This window comes from Oncorhynchus nerka, linkage group LG2, assembly GCF_034236695.1.
Source record: "Oncorhynchus nerka isolate Pitt River linkage group LG2, Oner_Uvic_2.0, whole genome shotgun sequence".
Classification (NCBI taxonomy): domain Eukaryota; kingdom Metazoa; phylum Chordata; class Actinopteri; order Salmoniformes; family Salmonidae; genus Oncorhynchus; species Oncorhynchus nerka.
The window spans coordinates 64,096,823-64,123,200 of record NC_088397.1 but is presented as its reverse complement, the minus strand read 5'-3'; the positions used below and the strand labels follow the sequence as shown (position 1 = coordinate 64,123,200).

Genomic DNA, 26,378 nt, shown 5'->3' with positions numbered 1-26,378 from the left:
CATCAGTGTAAAAGAGGGCGGGGGCAATGCAAATAGTCTGGGTAGCCATTTGATTGGATGTTCAGGAGTTTTATGGCTTGTGGGTAGAAGCTGTTTTGAAGCCTCTTCTACGCTGAGCTGCAGTCAATTAATAACATTCCATCATCTGTTTGTCACTGTTGGGGCGGTATGCAAATTGGAGTGGGTCTAGGGTTTCCGGGATAATGGTGTAGATGTGAGCCATGACCAGCCTTTCAAAGCATTTCATGGCTACAGACGTGAGTGCTATGGGTCGGTAGTCATTTAGGCATGTTACCTAAGTGTTCTTGGGCACAGGCACTATGGTGGAAGGCTTAAAACATGTTGGTATTACAGACTCGGACAGGGAGTGGTTGAAAATGTCAGTGAAGACACTTGCCAGTTGGTCAGCGCATGCTCGCAGCACACGTCCTGGTAATCTGTCTGGCCTTGCAACATTGTGAATGTTGACTTGCTTAAAGGTTTTACTCACATCGGCTGCGGAGAGCGTGATCACACAGTCTTCCGGAACAGCTGGTGCTCTCATGCATATTTCAGTGTTATTTGCCTCGAAGCGAGCATAGAAGTAGTTTAGTTTGTCTGGTAGGCTCGTGTCACTGGGCTGCTCTTGGCTGTGCTTCCCTTTGTAGTCTAATGTTTTGCATGCCCTGCCACATCCGACGAGTGTTGGTGTAGTATGATTCAATCTTAGTCCTGTATTGATGCTTTGCCTGTTTGATGGTTCGTCAGAGGGCATAGTGGGATTTCTTATAAGCTTCCGGGTTAGAGTCCCCCTCCTTGAAAGCGGCAGCTCTAGCGTTTAGCTCAGTGCGGATGTGGCCTGTAATCCATGGCCTCTGGTTGGGGTATGTACGTACGGTCACTGTGGGGACGACTCATGGGATTAACTATGAAAGTATTTTATCTCCCACACCCTTGTCCATCCAGAGTCAGTGATGGTGGGAAAGGAAGTGAGATGCTGGGGATTTGCTCCATGTTTATTAGCCGTTATGCCCTCTCTAACCCCTGATGGCCGATCCTATGACATACTGGAAGTTTAACAGTTCTATTTTGAGAGTGATCTTTGTAATGCCGTTAAATATTTAATGGCCTTGGTAGAACATGTACATTCATGCTATTGACACCCACTATGTAAAACAGAGCAGTAGCTTGGTACTAGTCTGCAGGACATTATACATTCCTATTCTCTTTCCTCTCTTCTTCAGATGTTCTTCAGCCTCTGCTCTTCCCTCCACCTCTTACCCTTTCCCCATCTCCCCTTCATCATCCAGCCTCTCCGTCTCCCTAACTGTGAGAAAGAAGTGCTCCTTTATGACTGGATTTCACTCTGAACTGAAACAGGGATGCTTTTGGGTAATTTACTATTCCTCTAGTAGTTTCCCTATTGTCTTTTTTCTCTCTCTCTCTCTCCCTCTCTCTCTCTCTCTCTCTCTCTCTCTCCCCCTCTCCCTCCCCCTCCCCCCTCCCTCCCTCCCTCCCCCTCCCTCCCTCCCCCTCTCCCTCCCTCTCCCTCCCTCCCCCTCCCCTCCCTCCCTCCCCCCTCCCTCCCTCCCCCCCTCCCTCCCTCCCTCCCTCCCCTTCAAACTGTCCCAGCTTGTAAATCAGCAAGTCAAACAGCTGCAGAGCATTGAGACATGCCTCCCTAAAACTGAAAAACGGAATACTTCACCTTCAACATGTCCGAGGTGTTAAGTCAGAGTAACTGTTTAAACGTATAGCTGTAAAATGTAATATGCTCCCTCTCATGACAGAGTCATAAAAGCTTACGGCACATCACATCGCAGCTGTCATACACACATATGGGACCCTCGTAAACCCTTGTGAAATGGCTGGAATAAAACAGTACTACTCAGTGTGAACATCGGGCTTACGAAACCATCATGTCAGCAAAATGAAATACGACTGGCTTTATCTGTGCCAGGAAAGAGCCAAAGCTAAAAGGATGAAGAGATTACTTCAGTTATTTAGAGCTCTGCCAATTCCCTCTATGCATCATCCTCATATCGCTTGCGCAATCTCCTGTGCATGGTGTCTATGCAAATGTTTCTGCACTACATCTACACTAGTTCACTCAAAAAAAGCATGTTTGAAAATGATAAGAAAATACAATATAGCAGGTGCTCTTAACACCACAGCACCAAGAAGCAAATGACATGGCCAGTGTCACTGTAACCACCTGGTTGTTGAGTTATGGTACAGTCCATCAACTACAAAGACCCTAGTTAAGTCTAGGTCAGTAGAGCTAAGGGATGTTGTCTGTCTGATGTTTTAACCATATGAGGAAGATTTCCACCCTTCTGCAATGCTGTTACTTCCCTGAACCTCTTACCCTTCTCACAGTTCCGACCTCCGAATCCTAGGGGGCAGTCACAGCTGAACGAGCCCCACAGGTTGACACAGGTCCCTCCATTCATACACGGGTTGTTGTTGCAGAAGTGCCTTTTAGCAGAGCATCCTGGGAAGGTATTGGGGATGTGAGGAACAGTTCAAACCAAGAGGTAATCAACGGTACATAAACTTCAGTTACAACGTAAAGGTGCATCCACACGCCCAACACAACTCATACTCAACTAAAACAGTAGCCTTGTGTGGATGGCAACAAAACGGTATCAACATGGTTCAGTCCAATGGTAATGTGCAAGGTTACTGACCCGGTAGGGTGCCGTTGTTAGCGATGAAGCTAGCCATGTCGATGTGGCGGTTGTCGATCCTCAGGTCCTTCATGCAGCCCACAAACTGGCGGTTCTGGATGGGGAAGTCCTCAGGCAGTTTGGGCACACCCCCCAGGAGGAGAGGACCAGTCAGGTCCAAAGACCTCCAGCAGACAGACAGGACACAGAAACATTTAGAAGCTGACACCACTCTGCTTCTATACCAGAACACATCATAAACATTTAGCTCTGCTTCTATACCAGAACACATCATAAACATTTAGCTCGGCTTCTATACCAGAACACATCATAAACATTTAGCTCGGCTTCTATACCACAACATATCATAAACATTTAGCTCGGCTTCTATACCACAACACATCATAAACATTTAGCTCGGCTTCTATACCACAACACATCATAAACATTTAGCTCGGCTTCTATACCACAACACATCATAAACATTTAGCTCGGCTTCTATACCAGAACACATCATAAACATTTAGCTCGGCTTCTATACCACAACACATCGTAAACATTTAGCTCGGCTTCTATACCAGAACACATCATAAACATTTCTATACCAGAACACATCATAAACATTTAGCTAGGCTTCTATACCACAACACATCATAAACATTTAGCTCGGCTTCTATACCAGAACACATCATAAACATTTAGCTTGGCTTCTATACCAGAACACATCATAAACACCAGAACAGTGTTCATAAAATATTTATCACACACATTTTGCAGCTTGAGTTTTTTTTTCCACGGAGGAAAACAGATCAAAACCCCACAGAACCAAAATATGTTTACGATGCTTAACATTCTGGAGGTGAAGACTTTAGTTGAAAACCATTTCTGTAGATAACCCATAATGAGGGCCATGTTTAGCTCAGGAAAGCCAATTGAGATCTCTTTTTCTCTCTTGGGGTCATGATAGTACAATAGTACACTAAATCAAGAGTTTAAGTTCAGCTTGTGGCAAAATGTAAAAACAGAACTCATGGCTTCTAATGCCTAATATTGCTTTTACTCAGCTCTACTATAATCTGTTGGCAGATAACACTGCACAATTAAATACCAGTAAGCCCCTCCCATTTCCTTACTTTTTGGATCCTGATTGGCTGCCCTGGGCAGAGCAGGTGTAGTTCCCGATCACATGACCAAATCGCAGCGCCACTGAGGTGTCACAGTTGTCCACGGATACTACGACAACCTTCTGGTCAGAAGGACCCTGGGGCATGCCGGCTTGGTTTATGATTGGCTGTGAGGAGAGAGGAGGAGTTGTTGAGTTTGGCTCCAGTGTTATGGACAGAACACCTACAGCAGGTCAGGAGGAATTCACCTGACAAACTACTGTAAATAGCAGCACATGGATGACAGGAGTTTCTAAACAGGGCAGCATTTATAAGTGCCATTATTCCAAATCAAAATTTCCTTCCCAAAAGGGAAATACTGTATGTGTTTGGGCAGAAGGTGGACATATACTGGGTAAGTAGTGCTTGGTTATCGATAGCGAGATAGACAGGAAACGCACACATTAAGCTATAATCAGCCTTCTGGGAGTGTCCATAAGAGCATTCTCTGTCACAGGTGCATCTCAATGACGGCTTGATGCTAAAAATATGCTAATACTTAAGGTTTCTTCTTCCTCAAGTTACAGAAGAGAACATTCAAGAATAGAAAAGGCAAGTAAATATGAAGAAGATGATTTTTGTCTCAGAATATCCATCTCATTGTTTCTTGTGTGTGTCACTGTAAAGTATTTTTGGTTGATCAGCACATAGACTGCTTGTCTGCCTGAGGGTTGCTAATTACACATGGAGGTGTGCTACATATCTCAGCATTGTGCGATCTTAACTAAATCTGTCTTATAAGGTGTCAAAAACGCACTGATCACATTTCTATTTCAATCAAATGCAAAATATCAAGAGAAAACACTTGCATTAAAAAAACTCTCATTGAAACGTTCACCCTAGAGATAAGGATTTTCTCAAGTCAAGTGATTCAATTAACAACGAAAAGACTTGAAACAATTTCACACATTTAAAGAAATTAAGAAGCTTTCCTAATGAATCCTAATGAAACGTTTGAATCAATTCTGAAGTCAAATTCCTGCCACTAGCTGTTATGTTCAGATCTGCAGTCTTCTTAAATATCACCCCAATTTACCTAATCATAATTGTTTTCAGTGCTTTAATCATTTAAAGTCAAAACAGCTCGAGTTCAAGTCAGAGGCTGGGACAAGGGGCACAGACACGGTGGAGAAGCCTGGCTCAGCAGGACAGTAACGGTCTTCTTCTCCACAAAGGATCTCTTTCATTGTGTGAGGAATCAATGGAGGGAGAAACAGGAGGGGCGGGGGGGTAACGATCCTGTCAATAAAGGTCACAAACACAAGCGTTTCCCCCAGGTCACACAGAGCTCATATTGACCGCCAGCCCAGTTAGAGCTTGTGTCAGTAACGGCTATGCTAGCAGCACTGTGATGAAGGGTCGCCCCCCACCGACCACCCTCTGCTGACTGACCAGGCCTGGGGCCGGACACTGAGCTGTGGACAGACCAGATATGATTATTTTCTGTGGAGTACAAGAAGGATATGATGTCCTGGGTAGCCTGATTGTTGAGAAATTAGGAATGCACAAATACCTCAATTTATTCATAGCATACCCTCATGATACCATAAGCCATTTTTGCTACATATTCCTGCAGTTTCCATAATAACTGTCTGAGCCCTTTAATCAAAGGGGCTAAGAATAAAGACCAGACAAATGGAAAATAAGGTGGGTCTTACACACACAGACACTGCTGACATAATGTATCTAACCAGCTGTAATATTGTAGGTCATCACAGTAGAGTCCCATCCCATCTACCTGGAGCACCGAATACAGAGACCCTGCCACAGAACATCTCCCTGGAGCACCGTAGACAGAGAACCTGCCACAGAACATCTCCCTGGAGCACCGTAGACAGAGACCCTGCCACAGAACATCTCCCTGGAGCACCGTAGACAGAGACCCTGCCACAGAACATCTCCCTGGAGCACCGTAGACAGAGACCCTGCCACAGAACATCTCCCTGGAGCACCGTAGACAGAGACCCTGCCACAGAACATCTCCCTGCCGTAGACAGACCTGCCACAGCATCTCCTGGAGCACCGTAGACAGAGACCCTGCCACAGAACATCTCCCTGGAGCACCGTAGACAGAGACCCTGCCACAGAACATCTCCCTGGAGCACCTGAGAGACCCTGCCACAGACAGAGACCCTGCCACAGAACATCTCCCTGGAGGACCGTAGACAGAGACCCTGCCACAGAACATCTCCCTGGAGCACCGTAGACAGAGACCCTGCCACAGAACATCTCCCTGGAGCACCGTAGACAGAGACCCTGCCACAGAACATCTCCCTGGAGCACTGTAAACAGAGACCCTGCCACAGAACATCTTCCTGGAGCACCGTAGACAGAGACCCTGCCACAGAACATCTCCCTGGAGCACCGTAGACACATGGTTCTCATTTCAACCCTGTATCCCCCAATCCAGTAAGTAGATCAGATTCTATCTGTGCCTTCAGCGTGCTATTAATGCAGCTGTCCCATTGAGGGGTTGTCTGTGAGAAGCTGAATACTGGTGGAGTTCATTGTGGGTTTTGTGATCACTGATGGCTGCCTGTGTGTCAGAGACGATGAAGACTTAATTACGTTGTCCCACTGCTCTGCTCAAACATGAGCCCTCGTCTTTAAACACCTCTTCGGTCTCCCATTAGGCCTTATTATCATATCTAATAACTGGCCAACAGGATTATTTGCTTTGCTGATTTGAGTCTGAAATACTTGCAAATGCATTTCATTATTCACAACACATCGGGCTACTAGAAAGATCGTATGTACCTATAAACCTCAAAACCTTCATGACACTAATTGTTGAACAAAATGTCTTTATCCTTTAGTTGACCCCTGGTGAAGCAGTGGGAAACTCATTTGTTGGGACTTTGAAACAAACACACAAACCGGCAGTGTGAGATGGTCTGTTAGAATGGTCACAGATGGTCTGTTAGAATGGTCACAGATGGTCTGTTAGAATGGTCACAGATGGTCTGTTAGAATGGTCACAGATGGTCTGTTAGAATGGTCACAGATGGTCTGTTAGAATGGTCACAGATGGTCTGTTAGAATGGTCACAGATGGTCTGTTAGAATGGTCACAGATGGTCTGTTAGAATGGTCACAGATGGTATGTTAGAATGGTCACAGATGGTCTGTTAGAATGGTCACAGATGGTCTGTTAGAATGGTCACACACCAAATCATCCGACACGCTCTTTTCCACAGTTCCCCTCAGTTGAGAAAGGTCTGGAACAGACTGTGGTCCAGATTCGCTGGTTCTTTCACTGAACTAAACATTGGGCCTTCGCTCCCAGAAGCCCCTGGCTTGCTGAACTACACGGTTGTTGACTCTCCTGTAATGCCTCTCTGCTAATGTCTGTCAGCCGCTCTGTCTGCTACACAAAGCCTCTGCCTGTCAGAGATGATTGGAGAGCACATATTTACTCAGGAATACATTCAACACTTTTCCCCTCACAACAGGATGACAGGGAATCCTGGGAATATGAGTTCACCATCATCCATGATGACAGGGTTAGACAAGAGGGGCATGGGAGCAAACAGTAATATGAGATCTGAGATTGATTGGAAACACCATAGCAACCAGAGTGGTGAGCCCTGAGGCGCAGTGTCCCGCTCAAAGCCCAAGTCAATTCTTCTCTCTTGCCTTTCTTTTCGCTCCTCTCCTGCCTTGTTTCCTCGCTCCTCTCCCGTGCACCTTCCCCGGGGCCGCATCATTCACTACCCATGGTCCCATTGGAGGCTGAGCGAAGCACAAAGGCAGTGGTCATTGCCATTCTCCACACTCCCCCTTTCCCCTGAAAGGCACATTTCAATCTAAAATGCCTCCCCCACCTCATCCCACCCACCCCCCGTGGACAGGGACAGGCTGGGGAGGGCCTGCCGGCGTGGGATACCTCAGAGGGGAGGAGCCATCATTCTACCTCCAAGACTCTCTGGATTTTGGGGGATTAGTTCAACTAGGCCCCTGAATGATCTCTGGACAGTTTTCTAGGAATATGTCCCTTCCATTGGTCTGGGCCTCTGCCTAAAATGATGGTTGTTAAATGTTATTGACTTCATGCTTTGTATTGCGCAAATGATGAGTAGGAAACTAGCTGGTAAAATGTGATAGTAAACAAAACAGTTGGCATGGTGGGCTCTCAACAGGAAACACTTTGTAGGTCACTGGAGATTGGCATTGTCTGTTTAATCTAAAAACGACTAGGTCAACGTTAAAACAAACTTTTACAAACCAACAAGTGATTCATGAGAGAATAATGTCCCCACTTTGAGGGGAACCAAAACCTTTTCTCCAATGGCCCACGAGATGTTGTGTTCCCTCATATTCTGCTGGCTGGAATCTGACAGGGCCATGTTATCATAGACCATGAATAGAATATCCACACTTGAGAGGTCGCCAAGCAACAGCTTTATGATGCAAAGTGACTTCCTGAATAGATTCAAATGTAACATCCTGTGTGTTGGTCTGGGGGGGGGGGGGGGTTGGGGGACATCTGAAAAGGATGGGGATAACGGAGGAAGGGTAGTGGGGTGAGGGGTTATAGTTCCATGCATTCTTCACTTATTGATATGGAAATAAAACCGTTGTGAAGCTTATATCTCGTTTGTATGAGTTTTTATTTTTATTTTGTATTATTCCTCCCACGCTTTTCTACGGTCTCTCTCACTTTCTCTGTCTGGCTGTCTCATCCCTCCTTTCCCATTCCTTTCCAGCTCTCACTCCTCACATGTCTGTCTGGCAAGCTTCCCATTCCACTATCCCATCAACAGTAGTTCTCTGGAACGACACAGCAGCAGTTTGAACAGGAAGCAGCAAAGTAAAGCTCCACAGAGGACTCAGGGTATTCTACTCCCAGTGTGGTCCAATTAGAATCACTACCCTCATCACTCTATAGACCGTCACTGTCAGATACTTGACGAAGTACTGCTGGTCTAGTATAAATAGATATGTAATTAACAGGACACTAAGTACAGTATACATATATATCCAGTTCTACCAGAACGTACAAGTCTTTCTACTCACAATACTATACAACATCCATAAATCAATTACCGGTAAGTCAATTGCAGGGCCAAATATGTTAAGAAAATATGTCTGGTATTTTGATGTCTCCCATTTCAAGTCTGTGGTAAGAGACAAACATAATTCAGTTTGGGCATGTACTGATGTTGGAAATGACCTGCTCTTAGTCCTGCTCACTGTTTCACAATGGGGTCTGATGAAGCCAAGTCTATAGTGGGACTTTTCAGTAGCCTAGTCTGACCTTTGCACCCAAAAGAGCTCAAGTCAGTCTAAACTTAACCTAAAGTAGCAGGAGTAAAAGAAACACCTGAAACTAGATTCCCTACATACTGGTCTTGAAGGGAATTCAGCCAATCCAGTAAATGTGAAGGAGGAGTTAAGATGGAGTGTGGTCTTGTTAATCACATCCAAAAGCAGAAGTTGCATCAGAGGCTCTCTTTCCATTTCCCCTGAAAACAGGAACATCCAGTTGTTGGGGACTCAGCAGACGCTAGTCTAGACCCAAGTGATATCTCAGCCCAGACCCAGAAAATCTGTGTTTGTCTAGTGTTGAACCAGTCTATATCTTGTAGGATCACAAGGACCAGCCCATCGCAGGTTTATCTCTGACATACCTTGTTGTAGTAGTAAACTTGGACCACATGCCACTGGCCATCACTGACACCTCCAATGATGTGGGGTGACACAGTCGTCTTGGTCTCACCTAAACAAATTAAACCGCCAGCAAAAGTTACTTACACATCATTGAATCAGGGCTTCAGTGGGTCAACACCTGTCACAATAATCACATGATGATATTTCAATAACAACCAAATGTAGATGTGGGGTAAATTGGCTGACGTGCACTAACAGATCGCCTCCTACCTGCAGAGAAGGTGAGCTGGATCTGCTCGTTGACGATTTCCACAGCGATGAAGTCATGCTTCTCGTTGAAGCGGCCATTGTAGAGTAACAAACCGTTTGGCTCCTTCGTGGCAAACCTGGAAGACAGAAAGAAACTGGGCTCACAAAGAGTCCATTCACAGCCAAAGACACCAAGACAGAGTAAACAATCTTTTCAGTGAAGAGAGGTCTTTGTGAGGAAAAAAACAAAACAAGATGCATTCAAGGCAGTATATTTCCACACACAGGAGTTTGCCATACTCATTGTACTGTGGGCATAAGGGCATACTTCTGTAAGTATAACAAATCATTTCTGCAATAAATGCATTTTCAACATCCACATTGATCAGTGAAGATCTCAGCAACATGTGTAAATGGTTCTGTATCAATATGAGGTGGAGTCTTTTCATACCCATATAGAAGCTCATCCAGTACCCTCGACACGAGGAAGACAGTGTACTGACTGACATGCCCTACTATAGCAGAGGATACGGATGTTAAACGCACCAGAAAACAACTGTTTTCCTGTCCTATTTTATTACTAGGAGGGTTTATTGATGCACTGTGCCTCGTGATTCCTCTTTGAGGAGCAGAGACGGCTAGATTTAACACCGCAGCAGTTCTCCATGGATCACTGAGCACCAAACAGGGTTAACTACCGCCGAGCACCGTTCTTTGTCTGAGACTATCTGCAGGTAGGCATGGCGCATATACCCCAAAAACTCAAGAGACAGCATGATAAGAAGTAACAATCAAATACAATGTCAACGCTACAGCACAATAAACACTACACTAAACTGATGCAGGAAGCATCATTCCCGTTGCTTTACAGTATAATATGGAAATAGACGGGCTCAGAATGATATTGATGGTTTGCAGCAATGAGGAGATGATTTTAAACAGAGGAGGAACTAGGCAGAAATGAGGTAGTTACTGTATAACCACAGGAAAAAAATATTTGATGATGTTTTCTCAAAGAGGAGTACATAAAAACAGGCACTAAACAACCACAATTGGGTTAAATGTGGAAGACACATTTCAGTTGAATGCATTCAGTTGTACAATTGAATAGGTATCCCAATCTGCATTTAGACTTTTATTTCTGAAGAGACAATGACAAGAAACCTAGTTTATAGTGCCGGAGGTCATTGTGGTGTTGTCAGTTACTGTCATGTTAACACACAGTTGGACACATTTGAACACGCCAGTGCACCCCTGCCTCTCTGGCTTCCTTCCAGAGCCGACACCACTGACGCTCCCATTCGCATTGGATTCAAGGAACGACAGACAGTCCAACCGCAGAGACCACAGGGCATAAAATAAAACCACACTGGTTTTACAAAGGCATCAAATTATTGGGTCACATTGAGTTCTAAAGGGTCTTCATTTGATTCACCACAAGAGGTAAAAAGATCTCAGTGGAGATCATTAAAATCAATGTAAATGTATGACAGGGTGTTAAACGACATGACCAAAAGTATGTGGACACCTGCTCGTCGAACATCTCATTCCGAAAATCATGGGCGTTAATATGGAGTTGGTCCCCCCTTTGCTGCTGTGAAAACCTTCACTCTTCTGGGAAGGCTTTCAGCTAGATGTTGGAACATTGCTACAGGGACTTGCTTCCATTCAGCCACAAGAGCATTAGTGAGGTCGGGCACTGATGTTGGGCAATTAGGTGCAGTCGGCGTTCCAAATCATCCCAAAGGTGTTCGATGGGGTTGAGGTCAGGGTACTGTGCAGGCCAGTCAAGTTCTGTTCTTCCACATCAATCGACCTTGCTTTGGGCACGGGGGAATTGTCATGCTGAAACAGGAAAGGGCGTTCCCCAAACTGTTGCCACAAAGTTAGAAGAATAGAATGTCATTGTATTCTGTAGCGTTAAGATTTCCATTCACTGAAACTAAGGGGCGTGTTTCCCCTGCTCCAGTGTCGAATGGTGGCGAGCTTTACACCACTCCAGCCAACGCTTGGCATGGTGATCTTAGGCTTGTGTGCGGCTGCTCGGGCATGGAAACTGCCTCTGGAACAATTTCAGCACAAAAACTGTTCGCCGGGAGCTTCATGAAATGTCTAGGAGCTGCCGGCGAACAGTTTTTGTACTGAAATTACTTCCAGAGGCAGTTTGGTAGTGAGTGTTGCAACTGAAGACACTCGGCAGTCCCATTCTGTGAGCTTGTGTGGCCTACCACTTTGCGTCTGTGCCGTTGTTGCTCCTAGACGTTACCACTTCACAATGACAGCACTTCCAGTTTACCGGGGCAGCTCTAGCAGGGCAGACATTTTACGAACTGACTTGTTGGACAGGTGGCATCCTATGACGGTGCCACGTGGCTCTTCAGTAAAGTCATTCTACTGCCAAAGTTTGTCTATGGAGATTGCATGCCTGTTATCTCAATTTTATACATGTCAAATCCACTAATTTGAAGTGGTGTCCGCATACCTATGTATATACAGTTTATCTTATATAATCATATTGCAGTCCAGGCAAACTGCAAAGGTTGACAGAAAATAATTTCCCCTCATTCCTGACCTAGGGGACCACACAGTGAACCTGTTCTGCTTGACACTTGGGACATTCTGAACACCTGTGGGAGAACTGAGAGCCCTGTCGTCTGTGTGACTGGTGTGACTCGTTAGCGCTTGTAGGCAGCATCTGCCTGTTCAGATGGAGACCGTGTCAGACTGATGGAAGCCTGCTGACTTCTTTTTCAAATGAGGGTGAGATTCCAGAGATCTGAAATCCAGTGTCTCAGGATGCTCTCAGAACATGCAGGGAGATATTTTGGTTGAATGTTGGGAGGATGTGGGCGTGTGCGCGTGTGCACATGTAATGTATGCGTTGTGTGTGTGTGTGTGAGTGAGTATGCAAGTGTGTGTGTGTGTCATTGTGGAAATGTGCATGCATTAATCCAGAGCGGGAGTGTAACCATGGGGCACAGCACTGCTGACCTGCTTACTGAGGAGAATGATCATCATGACCTCAGAGAGGGAAGAGGAGAGAAACACACCAGCTCCATCTGAACAACACTGAAAAAATTATTATCATCAAGATATTGTAGTAGTCATCAATGAATAGGTTTTAAAGGCTTGTGAACACTGCTTCAAGATCACCACCCCCCACCACAACATAACAGACTCCACTGGCAACATTATACTGTATGTCACATTAAGCAGCCATTTACAAAGGTAGAAAATGTCACGACAGGCCTGATGGAAACCTGATCTACGTGATTAAAGTACATGTCAGGTAGAAAATGTCACGACAGGCCTGATGGAAACCTGATCTACGTGATTAAAGTACATGTCGGGTAGAAAATGTCACGACAGGCCTGATGGAAACCTGGTCTACGTGATTAAAGTACATGTTGGGTAGAAAATGTCACGACAGGCCTGATGGAAACCTGGTCTACGTGATTAAAGTACATGTCGGGTAGAAAATGTCACGACAGGCCTGATGGAAACCTGGTCTACGTGATTAAAGTACATGTCTGGTAGAAAATGTCACGACAGGCCTGATGGAAACCTGGTCTACGTGATTACAGTACATGTCGGTTAGAAAATGTCACGACAGGCCTGGCCTGATGGAAACCTGGTCTACGTGATTAAAGTACATGTCAGGTAGAAAATGTCAGGCCTGATGGAAACCAGGTACATGTCTGAGGCCTGGAAACCGTGATTACAGGTCGGTTAGAAAATGTCACGACAGGCCTGATGTACGTGATTACAGTACATGGGTTAGAAAATGTCACGACAGGCCTGATGGAAACCTGGTCTACGTGATTAAAGTACATGTCAGGTAGAAAATGTCACGACAGGCCTGATGGAAACCGGGTAGAAAAATGTCACGACAGGCCTGATGGAAACCTGGTTTACGTGATTAAAGTACATGTCGGGTAGAAAATGTCACGACAGGCCTGATGGAAACCTGGTCTACGTGATTACAGTACATGTCGGTTAGAAAATGTCACGACAGGCCTGATGGAAACCTGGTCTACGTGATTACAACATGTCGGTTAGAAAATGTCACGACAGGCCTGATGGAAACCTGGTCTACGTGATTAAAGTACATGTCGGGTAGAAAATGTCACGACAGGCCTGATGGAAACCTGGTCTACGTGATTAAAGTACATGTCAGGTAGAAAATGTCACGACAGGCCTGATGGAAACCTGGTCTACGTGATTAAAGTACATGTCGGGTAGAAAATGTCACGACAGGCCTGATGAAACCTGGTCTACGTGATTAAAGTACATGTCGGGTAGAAAATGTCACGACAGGCCTGATGGAAACCTGGTCTACGTGATTAAAGTACATGTCGGGTAGAAAATGTCACGACAGGCCTGATGGAAACCTGGTCTACGTGATTAAAGTACATGTCGGGTAGAAAATGTCACGACAGGCCTGATGGAAACCTGGTCTACGTGATTAAAGTACATGTCGGGTAGAAAATGTCACGACAGGCCTGATGGAAACCTGGTCTACGTGATTAAAGTACATGTCGGGTAGAAAATGTCACGACAGGCCTGATGGAAACCTGGTCTACGTGATTAAAGTACATGTCGGGTAGAAAATGTCACGACAGGCCTGATGGAAACCTGGTCTACGTGTGTACATGTTAAAATGTCACGACAGGCCTGATGGAAACCTGGTCTACGTGATTAAAGTACATGTCGGTTAGAAAATGTCACGACAGGCCTGATGGAAACCTGGTCTACGTGATTACAGTACATGTCGGTTAGAAAATGTCACGACAGGCCTGATGGAAACCTGGTCTACGTGATTAAAGTACATGTCGGGTAGAAAATGTCACGACAGGCCTGATGGAAACCTGGTCTACGTGATTAAAGTACATGTCGGGTAGAAAATGTCACGACAGGCCTGATGGAAACCTGGTCTACGTGATTAAAGTACATGTCGGGTAGAAAATGTCACGACAGGCCTGATGGAAACCTGGTCTACGTGATTAAAGTACATGTCGGGTAGAAAATGTCACGACAGGCCTGATGGAAACCTGGTCTACGTGATTAAAGTACATGTCAGGTAGAAAATGTCACGACAGGCCTGATGGAAACCTGGTCTACGTGATTAAAGTACATGTCGGGTAGAAAATGTCACGACAGGCCTGATGGAAACCTGGTCTACGTGATTAAAGTACATGTCAGGTAGAAAATGTCACGACAGGCCTGATGGAAACCTGGTCTACGTGATTAAAGTACATGTCGGGTAGAAAATGTCACGACAGGCCTGATGGAAACCTGGTCTACGTGATTAAAGTACATGTCAGGTAGAAAATGTCACGACAGGCCTGATGGAAACCTGGTCTACGTGATTAAAGTACATGTCGGGTAGAAAATGTCACGACAGGCCTGATGGAAACCTGGTCTACGTGATTAAAGTACATGTCGGGTAGAAAATGTCACGACAGGCCTGATGGAAACCTGGTCTACGTGATTAAAGTACATGTCGGGTAGAAAATGTCACGACAGGCCTGATGGAAACCTGGTCTACGTGATTAAAGTACATGTCGGTTAGAAAATGTCACGACAGGCCTGATGGAAACCTGGTCTACGTGATTAAAGTACATGTCGGGTAGAAATGTCACGACAGGCCTGATGGAAACCTGGTCTACGTGATTAAAGTACATTAGAAAATGTCACGACAGGCCTGATGGAAACCTGGTCTACGTGATTAAAGTACATGTCGGTTAGAAAATGTCACGACAGGCCTGATGGAAACCTGGTCACGTGATTAAAGTACATGTCGGGTAGAAAATGTCACGACAGGCCTGATGGAAACCTGGTCTACGTGATTTACATGTCGGGTAGAAAATGTCACGACAGGCCTGATGGAATGGTCTACGTGAGAAAATGTCACGACAGGCCTGATGGAAACCTGGTCTACGTGATTAAAGTACATGTCGGGTAGAAAATGTCACGACAGGCCTGATGGAAACCTGGTCTACGTGATTAAAGTACATGTCGGGTAGAAAATGTCACGACAGGCCTGATGGAAACCTGGTCTACGTGATTAAAGTACATGTCAGGTAGAAAATGTCACGACAGGCCTGATGGAAACCTGGTCTACGTGATTAAAGTACATGTCGGGTAGAAAATGTCACGACAGGCCTGATGGAAACCTGGTCTACGTGATTAAAGTACATGTCGGGTAGAAAATGTCACGACAGGCCTGATGGAAACCTGGTCTACGTGATTAAAGTACATGTCGGGTAGAAAATGTCACGACAGGCCTGATGGAAACCTGGTCTACGTGATTACAGTACATGTCGGTTAGAAAATGTCGACAGGCCTGAGAAAACGTGATACAGTCGGTTAGAAAACGACAGGCCTGATGGAAACCTGGTCTACGTGATTAAAGTACATGTCGGGTAGAAAATGTCACGACAGGCCTGATGGAAACCTGGTCTACGTGATTAAAGTACATGTCAGGTAGAAAATGTCACGACAGGCCTGATGGAAACCTGGTCTACGTGATTAAAGTACACATGTCAGGTAGAAAATGTCACGACAGGCCTGATGGAAACCTGGTCTACGTGATTAAAGTACATGTCGGGTAGAAAATGTCACGACAGGCCTGATGGAAACCTGGTCTACGTGATTAAAGTACATGTCAGGTAGAAAATGTCACGACAGGCCTGATGGAAACCTGGTCTACGTGATTAAAGTACATGTCGGGTAGAAAATGTCACGACTGATGGAAAGGCCTGATGGAAACCTGGAAACCTGGTCTACGTGATTAAAGTACATGTCAGGTAGAAAATGTCACGACAGGCCTGATGGAAACCTGGTCTACGTGATTAAAGTACATGTCGGGTAGAAAATGTCACGACAGGCCTGATGGAAACCTGGTCTACGTGATTAAAGTACATGTCGGGTAGAAAATGTCACGACAGGCCTGATGGAAACCTGGTCTACGTGATTAAAGTACATGTCGGGTAGAAAATGTCACGACAGGCCTGATGGAAACCTGGTCTACGTGATTAAAGTACATGTCGGGTAGAAAATGTCACGACAGGCCTGATGGAAACCTGGTCTACGTGATTAAAGTACATGTCGGGTAGAAAATGTCACGACAGGCCTGATGGAAACCTGGTCTACGTGATTAAAGTACATGTCAGGTAGAAAATGTCACGACAGGCCTGATGGAAACCTGGTCTACGTGATTACAGTACATGTCGGTTAGAAAATGTCACGACAGGCCTGATGGAAACCTGGTCTACGTGATTACAGTACATGTCGGGTAGAAAATGTCACGACAGGCCTGATGGAAACCTGGTCTACGTGATTAAAGTACATGTCGGGTAGAAAATGTCACGACAGGCCTGATGGAAACCTGGTCTACGTGATTAAGTACATGTCGGGTAGAAAATGTCACGACAGGCCTGATGGAAACCTGGTCTACGTGATTACAGTACATGTCGGTTAGAAAATGTCACGACAGGCCTGATGGAAACCTGGTCTACGTGATTACAGTACATGTCGGTTAGAAAATGTCACGACAGGCCTGATGGAAACCTGGTCTACGTGATTAAAGTACATGTCGGGTAGAAAATGTCACGACAGGCCTGATGGAAACCTGGTCTCGTGATTAAAGTACATGTCAGGTAGAAAATGTCACGACAGGCCTGATGGAAACCTGGTCTACGTGATTAAAGTACATGTCAGGTAGAAAATGTCACGACAGGCCTGATGGAAACCTGGTCTACGTGATTAAAGTACATGTCAGGTAGAAAATGTCACGACAGGCCTGATGGAAACCTGGTCTACGTGATTAAAGTACATGTCAGGTAGAAAATGTCACGACAGGCCTGATGGAAACCTGGTCTACGTGATTAAAGTACATGTCAGGTAGAAAATGTCACGACAGGCCTGATGGAAACCTGGTCTACGTGATTAAAGTACATGTCAGGTAGAAAATGTCACGACAGGCCTGATGGAAACCTGGTCTACGTGATTAAAGTACATGTCGGGTAGAAAATGTCACGACAGGCCTGATGGAAACCTGGTCTGATGGAAACCTGGTGATTGATTAAAGTACATGTCGGGTAGAAAATGTCACGACAGGCCTGATGGAAAAACCTAGAAAATGTCACGACAGGCCTGATGGAAACCTGGTTACGTGATTAAAGTACATGTCGGGTAGAAAATGTCACGACAGGCCTGATGGAAACCTGGTCTACGTGATTAAAGTACATGTCAGGTAGAAAATGTCACGACAGGCCTGATGGAAACCTGGTCTACGTGATTAAAGTACATGTTGGGTAGAAAATGTCACGACAGGCCTGATGGAAACCTGGTCTACGTGATTAAAGTACATGTCGGGTAGAAAATGTCACGACAGGCCTGATGGAAACCTGGTCTACGTGATTAAAGTACATGTCAGGTAGAAAATGTCACGACAGGCCTGATGGAAACCTGGTCTACGTGATTACAGTACATGTCGGTTAGAAAATGTCACGACAGGCCTGATGGAAACCTGGTCTACGTGATTACAGTACATGTCGGTTAGAAAATGTCACGACAGGCCTGATGGAAACCTGGTCTACGTGATTAAAGTACATGTCGGGTAGAAAATGTCACGACAGGCCTGATGGAAACCTGGTCTACGTGATTAAAGTACATGTCAGGTAGAAAATGTCACGACAGGCCTGATGGAAACCTGGTCTACGTGATTAAAGTACATGTCAGGTAGAAAATGTCACGACAGGCCTGATGGAAACTTTGTCGGTAAACATTCCAAATGTTGCCATAACAAAATACAAAGGTGGGATATTCTTGTGTCGGTAAAATGAGAGAAATGCCGGTGGAAACACCTTTATGGGCAAACATTCATATCAAAGTAAACCTGGGAGTCACACGATGATATTATGTGGTCCTCCCACTACGACTTGGGAACGCAGGCAGTTTATTAGACTACAGATTAAATAAGTTATGATGAACTTCACAGGGTGGTGAAAGTGCACTGTGTTGAGCTTGATGCTGCTTTCAGAAAATATTGAGGGTCTTATTCTGATGACTCGATGCTTGGCTGACGTTTAACAAATTAAAATGATGTTGCTCTTTTTGTCCATAATAATCTCATCATATAGTAGGCTAAACCCACACATCTGTGAGCTGTTAGCTAGAGCCCGCATGTCAAGACCAGAGTGGGCACATTCACTATATAACACAACATGTTTAGAGAAATAAACATCAGTAGAGTTGAAAACGTGGTGGAAACACCATTTATGGGAATTTAACCACAAAAGTTATTTTATGTCCACTACATCATTAGTCTTTTATCCACAAGACAATTTGATGGAAACACTTCTCTGGTGGGCAAATGGACAATTTTATGCAGATTTGAGAATATTCACATGAAAATCTGACGCCAATTGGATGTAAACCTTTCTATAGAAACACTTTCAACTCTCCCATTCAACACACTTCCTGCTAACCATCTCTACTGCAGTCCCGTCTACAGGCTCCAACTCACTGGGCGGTTTCCCCATGAGAACAGCTCTTTACAACAGTAACCTGATCAAGCCAGGTTCAGGTAACAGATACGCCTGACAGACAGCCTGCTGGGTCTTAGCTGTTATATCCCCAGCTGTACACCCCACCTTCTTCACAGCTCTGGGAGCAGTCTGGGAACTACCAGCCAATGCTTTTAAGAAACAGGTCAGAGCAGTTCTCAATCCAAAAACACTGCCATCCGAGCCACTCTCAAAGCAAGGCCACCACTTCAATTAAACTCAAAGGCGTATCAATATCACCACTTGCCATTAACAGCTAGTTTTCAAGCCCTGCCAAGCACTTCTAGAGTGACAACACATTACAAAAGTAGATATCACTGTCAAATGTGGCATTTGTATCAACTGGCGGTATTTTCTTTGCTCTGATGAATACTACACCCATTGTGCTGCTTTTATTGTCACTTGGGATGAAGAATATCATTCATATCAATGTAGCCTCGTCTCATTCACATGAATGTACTTCAGTGTGATTGACTGTGTTCAGTGTTAAGTCCTCATCGGTTTTATTTCAAAGCACCACCCTCCCCTGGAACCTTTCAACAAGATACTAGGTTGTGATAATGGTCTTGAAATACAACTTGCTCTACCCGTATCAGACAAATGACACCCATTATAAACTAGTGCTGATGTAAAACTGGATGGCTGTCAATTGAGAGCGAATACATGTTTCCAAAATATTTAGGCATCCCAGGATGAGGGTACCCTAGGTGTGTGATTTAATAGCAAGACAGACATGCAACAGCACACGCACAAACCCTCGGGGCAGACAATACACATCTCCAGATTCACCTCGATGAGAGCAACTGAGGAGGAGAAATAGGCCACACGCTGACTCACAGCTCAAAGTCACCACTGAGTGTAATAAGATGGGACTCCTGGGTCTCAGATTAATGCCCTCAGTTAGGCAAGGAGCCAGTCCAGAAACAGTAACTTCTCAGGCAGCTGGGCTTCTTCTCATTCACCCACATTAGAAACCTCTCCATCCATTCATCCATCCAGTCGTGGCCAAAAGTTTAGAATGACACAAATATACATTTTCACAAAGTCTGCTGCTTCAGTTTGTATGATGGCAATTTGCATATACTACAGAATGTTATGAAGAGTGATCAGATGAATTGCAATTAATTGCAAAGTCCCTCTTTGCCATGCAAATGAACTGAATCCCCCCAAAAACATTTCCACTGCATTTCAGCCCTGCCACAAAAGGACCAGCTGATATGTCAGTGATTCTCTCGTTAACACAGGTGTGAGTGTTGACGAGGACAAGGCTGGAGATCACTCTGTCATGCTGATTGAGTTTGAATAACATGTTGTGCTTTGCACAAAAAAAGGCGTCACAGGCAAGGATATTGCTGCCAGTAAGATTGCACCTTAATCAACCATTTATCGGATCATCAAGAACTTCAAGGAGAGCGGTTCAATTGTTGTGAAGAAGGCTTCAGGGCACCCAAGAAAGTCCAGCAAGCGCCAGGAGCGTCTCCTAAAGTTGATTCAGCTGCGGGATCGGGGCACCACCAGTACAGAGCTTGCTCAGGAATGGCAGCAGGCAGGTGTGAGTGCATCTGCACGCACAGTGAGGCGAAGACTTTTGGAGGACGGCCTGGTGTCAAGAAGGGCAGCAAAGAAATCACTTCTCTCCAGGAAAAACCATCAGGGACAGACTGATATTCTGCAAAAGGTACAGGGATTGGACTGCTGAGGACTGGGGTAAAGTCATTTTCACTGATGAATGCCCTTTCCGATTGTTTGGGGCATCCGTAAAAAAGCTTGTCCGGAGAAGACAAGGTGAGCGCTACCATCAGTCCTGTGTCATGCCAACAGTAAACCATCCTGAGACCATTCATGTGTGGGGTTGCTTCTCAGCCAAGGGAGTGGGCTCATTCACAATTTTGCCTAAGAACACAGCCATGAATAAAGAATGGCACCAACACATCCTCCAAGAGCAACTTCTCCCAACCATCCAGGAACAGTTTGGTGACGAACAATGCCTTTTCCAGCATGATGGAGCACCTTGCCATAAGGCAAAAGTGATAACTAAGTGGCTTGGGGAACAAAACATCAATATTTTGGGTCCATGGCCAGGAAACTCCCCAGACCTTAATCTCATTGAGAACGTGTGGTCAATCCTCAAGAGGCAGGTGGACAAACAAAACCCCACAAATTCTGACAAACTCCAAGCATTGATTGTGCAAGAATGGGCTGCCATCAGTCAGGATGTGGTCCAGAAGTTAATTGACAGCATGCCAGGGCGGATTGTAGAGGTCTTGAAAAAGAAATATTGACTCTTTGCATCAACTTCATGTAATTATCAATAAAAGCCTTTGAGACTTATGAAATGCTTGTAATTATACTTCAGTATTCCATAGTAACATCTGACAAAAATATTTTGCTTCAGTGTCTTTAGATATTTTTGTCATACACACACACACACACACACATACATACATTACATACATACACTCACTCACCATGCTCAGGGAACCCAATCCCAGCTAGAAGAAATTAGACTTTTAAAGACTACAGCTATTAAATGATTCAATAACTTATGAAACACCAGGATGCTTAGCCAATGAGAGGAGAGGAGGAATCATCATGCATCACAGGCTATAAGAGGTGTGAGTGTGAGAGTATAAGGGCAGTTGTGGGATACTTGTGAGAGAGAAAGAGAGCGAGAGAGAGGGTATGTGCAGTGTAAGAGAGGAGGCATAAGAAGAGAAAGAGGGAGAAGTAGTGGGAGAAAGAAAGAGAGAGGTGGAGTGAATCACAGTAGTATATTTAGGGATATACTTTGTATTGTGAAAGGGAATGACTGAGATGGCCATGTGCCACTGGGTGGGGTGGTTGTTGTACTTACGAGAGGGAGAGGGTGAAGTGGAAGCGCTGGCGGAGGCCCTTGAAGGTGAGGAAGGACTGCAGGGGGAAGTTCCTGGTGGTCATCTCACAGTAGGGCTTTTCATAACTGCCAGACGGACACTCGCACTTGAATCCTCCCACCAGCAGGTTCACACAGGTGCCCCCGTTCTTACACACATCTGGGGCACAACGCCCGGAGCGGCACGACAGCTCACACCGCTTGCCTGGAGGAAGAGAGAGATGGACAGAGATGGGAGGGAGGAATAGAGAGGTGAAGAGAAAGTGAGACGAGTCAGAATTAACCCGTATCAAGGTGACAAATCAGTGCCAGCCCTGGACTGTGTGTGGGTTAAACCCATTGGTCCTCCTTTCCAGTTCAACTAGTGTCAATTCTCACCACACCACCACAGCAGTTCAATATGGGGCATGGCAAGATGCCTCCAAAACTTAGCACGAGTCGTGAGGGACAGAGGGGAAGGGAATGTGAGAGAGCGAGGGAGTCACAGAGTGCTATGGCAGGGGGAAACTGTCACTGTTATTAAGCCTCCATGCTTTGTGCAGCCCTGCGCTCACAACTTCTATTTGTCTCCAGTCTCTGGATGAGAGGCTGCAGTTGCTATGGCGAGACTGCACGCCTCTTTGCACGAGCTGGAGTTTGTGTCAGAGCCACTCAGCCGTGTGGAACACTTCCGTTGTGTGTCGTGTTACTGTACGGTCCTGTACACACCACACAGACAATATCTCTATAGACTATAGAGACACATGACTTGCGTTGTACATCCTCGCTAATCACAGGATTCTCAGTCTAAGACAATTAAGGATACCCTTTGTTTCACTACTGTTGTAGGGTGCATTCATTCCTTCATTCATGCATTTACTCATTCAACTCCAAGGCTGTTGTGGTTATTATGGATTACACGTTGACAAGATGTGAATTAAAACATGTTATCCTATGCTGACTGTACTGTTACAGTACAATCAGCAATGCACCATGGTGGGCTACACTGGCAGAAGAACAGTCACTTTGCCCTGGTGAACCATGACAATGTGTTGCCGTTTTCTTGTTGATGGCGCTTGGGAACAATTGGCTACTGCTAGTCACCCAGAAACAGAAAAAAACTATAGCTGCATGAGTCGTGTGGAATTTAATCAGCAACTCGCCTCGGGCAACGCGTTACTTCTGTCTCTTTAAACAAATGAGGGGAAGATGGGACATTGAGTCATGGCTTGATGTGGTCAAACATTGCTGCAGCCAAAACTGGGCTATTGTAGGAAAGTGGCACGCTGGGATACTAGTGTACTTCTTCTAAGGTCACCTTGGGCACTACAGTGGCCTCATTCTCTGAGAGGCTTCAACGTTAATGTTCTGTATTCTTCTCTCCAGAGTTAGAATTGCACGCCGCATCAAAAGAGAATAATATTTTTATAGTATTTATAATATTTTTAGAGCATTATTGATTCATTTACTAAGGAAACTATATGCAATCATCTTACACTCAAACTGGAAAAATTGTAGTATTCTGTCTACTCCAAAATACCTACCAGCAAAGCTAAAATTCTACTCTAGACACCTCGGTGTCTATAAAACATATAGAAGCCAGTAAGAATCAATAGTGAGCATCCAGTCTCCGTCCTGCAGACACCTGAGCCTGTTCTGTTGTTTGTTCTGTTGTCTATATGGTATCCTGAGAATAAACAGAGCCAGTGTTTTTTTTGTCAAGCATCCCTCTGGGACACCCGCCCGCCACAGGTGCAGGGTCTTGGAACAACAGCTCTGGGTTGCTAGGTGAACTGGGCCGCGTGACGATGGGAGGAGCTTGCCAGAGTCACTATTTCAGAGAATCCACCTCAATCAATTATTTAGACAGCATTTCCCCTGCTCTAGTTGCACACCTTCAGATCCCTCCCTCTCTAACTGTCTGTTTACTGCCAGCATGAATCATTAAGGCTGTCAAAATGTGCAGGGATCCTGGAGATGGTGCCGCTCGGTTTTAGGGAGGAGGAGATGCTCTGCTGTTGTGAGTCCACAAACACAATTTGCCAGCCAAATGACCAGTCTCCGTTTTAACCGTTTGAATAGCAAGAAAAATCGAACACATCTCCTCTCCTCCACTCCTGACTGCATGTGATGCCATAGAAATATAATGAACGGGAGACCCCATTCAAGTCAATGATGCATAATGAGTGGACTGTTGGCCCTATAAATTCCGCAACGTGGAGAACACAGACAGAATCACGAAATCCAGACATTAAATGAATTTCAACAATACCGACATAAAAAATGTACTGCACTTAGTAGGAAATCAAATAAATGTAATGAACTTATTAGAAAATACAGTGCCTTCAGAAAGTATTCACATCCCTTGACTTTTTCCACATTTTGTTGAGCTACAACCTAAACAGTTGGAATTTTCACTTGAAAAATACTGCACCAGACACCTTTGTCAGGGGTAAAATACTGGGACTAAGATCTCTTCGACAAAACATTTAAATGAATGAAGCATTTCTTGAGTTATCTTCGATTCATTTCATAGGAAGAGTATACTGGCTACAGCATCTCAGATAGACAAACAGTACTATTGCAGCTTGTTGTTGTTTTTTAAGGGAGTATGCGAGCTCACCCATTCGGTTTGCCGAAGCATGTGCAAGGTTTAACACTCACACAGATGGGTCTCCAGATGCCTCGTCTCCAACCACCACATATCAAAACTGAGTTGACAAGGCATTGAGATTTAAAAAAAAAAAATTGGGTTCTGTCCAGACATCCAAAACATCATTTTCTATGCAACAAAGAACAAAAAACACATCTCTTCCATAATTAATCTTCAGCTCTAACAGACTGAGGAGAGAGAGCTGCTTATCAAACAATAGCCAATTATCACGGGAGATGAGAATCACCAGTAGAATAGGCTAGTACACAGACACCATTCACAGCCCTCAGCTGCCATGTTGTGACAACAGAGTCTATGATCACTATGACTGGTTCATAGTATCGTAAAGATGTGTGTAATTGTGAAGCTGCTGCTTTTAAAATGTGTGTGAATGCGCAGGGGGATTCAACCCCGTGCTGTAAGTAACTCCCCGTGCCGAGACTCCTCTACAGACCTGGATAGGATGTTTCTGTATCTTCAGGTAACTGAAACGTATGGTCTCCTCCCCTAAATGAAACAGAATGGTAGAGTCCGAATATCGGCACAGTCTCTGCTGAAGGCATAGAGGAAGGGAGTTAAGAGAACTCAACACTGGGTCGACACACTCAACAGGGCTTATTTAACAGCAAACATACTGTGAGTCTGCTGCGAGGATACACTTGACATGTACACTGAGTGTACAGAACATTAAAGACACCCTCCTAATATTGAGTTGGATTTAAAAAGGTGACCTCAATAAGGGATCAGCTTTCACCTGGATTCACCTGGTCAGTCTGTCATGGAAAGAGCAGGTGTCCTTAATGTTTTGTACACTCAGTATAAATCAGGTCCATGCAGAAAACTATTCTATATCTCATCCACTGATTCCACTCACTAGTAGTGAAGGTGACAGAGTGGCATAATTGTGATCCCACTGGTCAAACCCAGGTGGGATCATAGCCCAGGTGATGCACCTGGACCAGACAACAGGCTAACATGAGGCAAGAATGACGGGGCTTCTTTTAACAACTACCTAGATCAGAGGTGAGGGACTAAAACAGAGACATTCTGTGGGATGCATTGAATAAAGCACAAAACACAATCTATGATCACAATCCGATTGCTGCCCATTCAGAGCCTGCAGCAGCCATCGGGGTCATTTTGAAACGTTTCCATGAGGCATTCCTACATGCTTTGATCTTTGAGTTGATTAATACGACTTCAAACGTGGAATTATAAAGCTCTCAGCATGTTTGTACTGTTGGCTACAGAGTAGGTACACAACATACAAAATTTATTGATCAAAGAAAAACAGTATGCCACAACAGCCTTGTTCTGTGGAGCCTCTTTTCATGTGGGGCAGAGTGTTTCATATGGGGCAGAGTGTGTTTAGCAATACACTATATATTCAAAAGTATGTGGACACCCCTTCAAATGAGTGGATTCAGCTATTTCAGCCACACCCGTTGCTGACAAGTGTGTAAAATCGAGCACACAGCCATGCAATCTCCATAGACAAACATTGGTAGTAGAATGGCCTTACTGAAGAGCTCTGTGACTTTCAACGTGGCACCATCATAGGATGCCACCTTTCCAAAAAGATAGTTTGTCAAATTTCTACCCTGCTAGAGTTGCCCCGGTCAACTGAAAGTGC

General features: G+C 44.9%; 1 protein-coding gene across 1 annotated transcript in view; it reads right to left on the bottom strand.

Annotated features, from left to right (window-relative positions):
- LOC115139460 (cadherin EGF LAG seven-pass G-type receptor 2-like) overlaps positions 1 to 26,378 on the bottom strand; it is a 112,422-nt gene that overhangs the window by 44,174 nt on the left and 41,870 nt on the right. Inside the window, exons 3-8 of the mRNA XM_029676875.2 lie at positions 22,096 to 22,318; positions 9,691 to 9,806; positions 9,441 to 9,529; positions 3,782 to 3,939; positions 2,670 to 2,833; positions 2,348 to 2,473 (exon numbers count right to left, since the gene is read on the bottom strand). Of these exons, the coding sequence (XP_029532735.2) occupies positions 2,348 to 2,473; positions 2,670 to 2,833; positions 3,782 to 3,939; positions 9,441 to 9,529; positions 9,691 to 9,806; positions 22,096 to 22,318 (876 nt within the window). The remainder of the gene's footprint in view (positions 1 to 2,347; positions 2,474 to 2,669; positions 2,834 to 3,781; positions 3,940 to 9,440; positions 9,530 to 9,690; positions 9,807 to 22,095; positions 22,319 to 26,378) is intronic.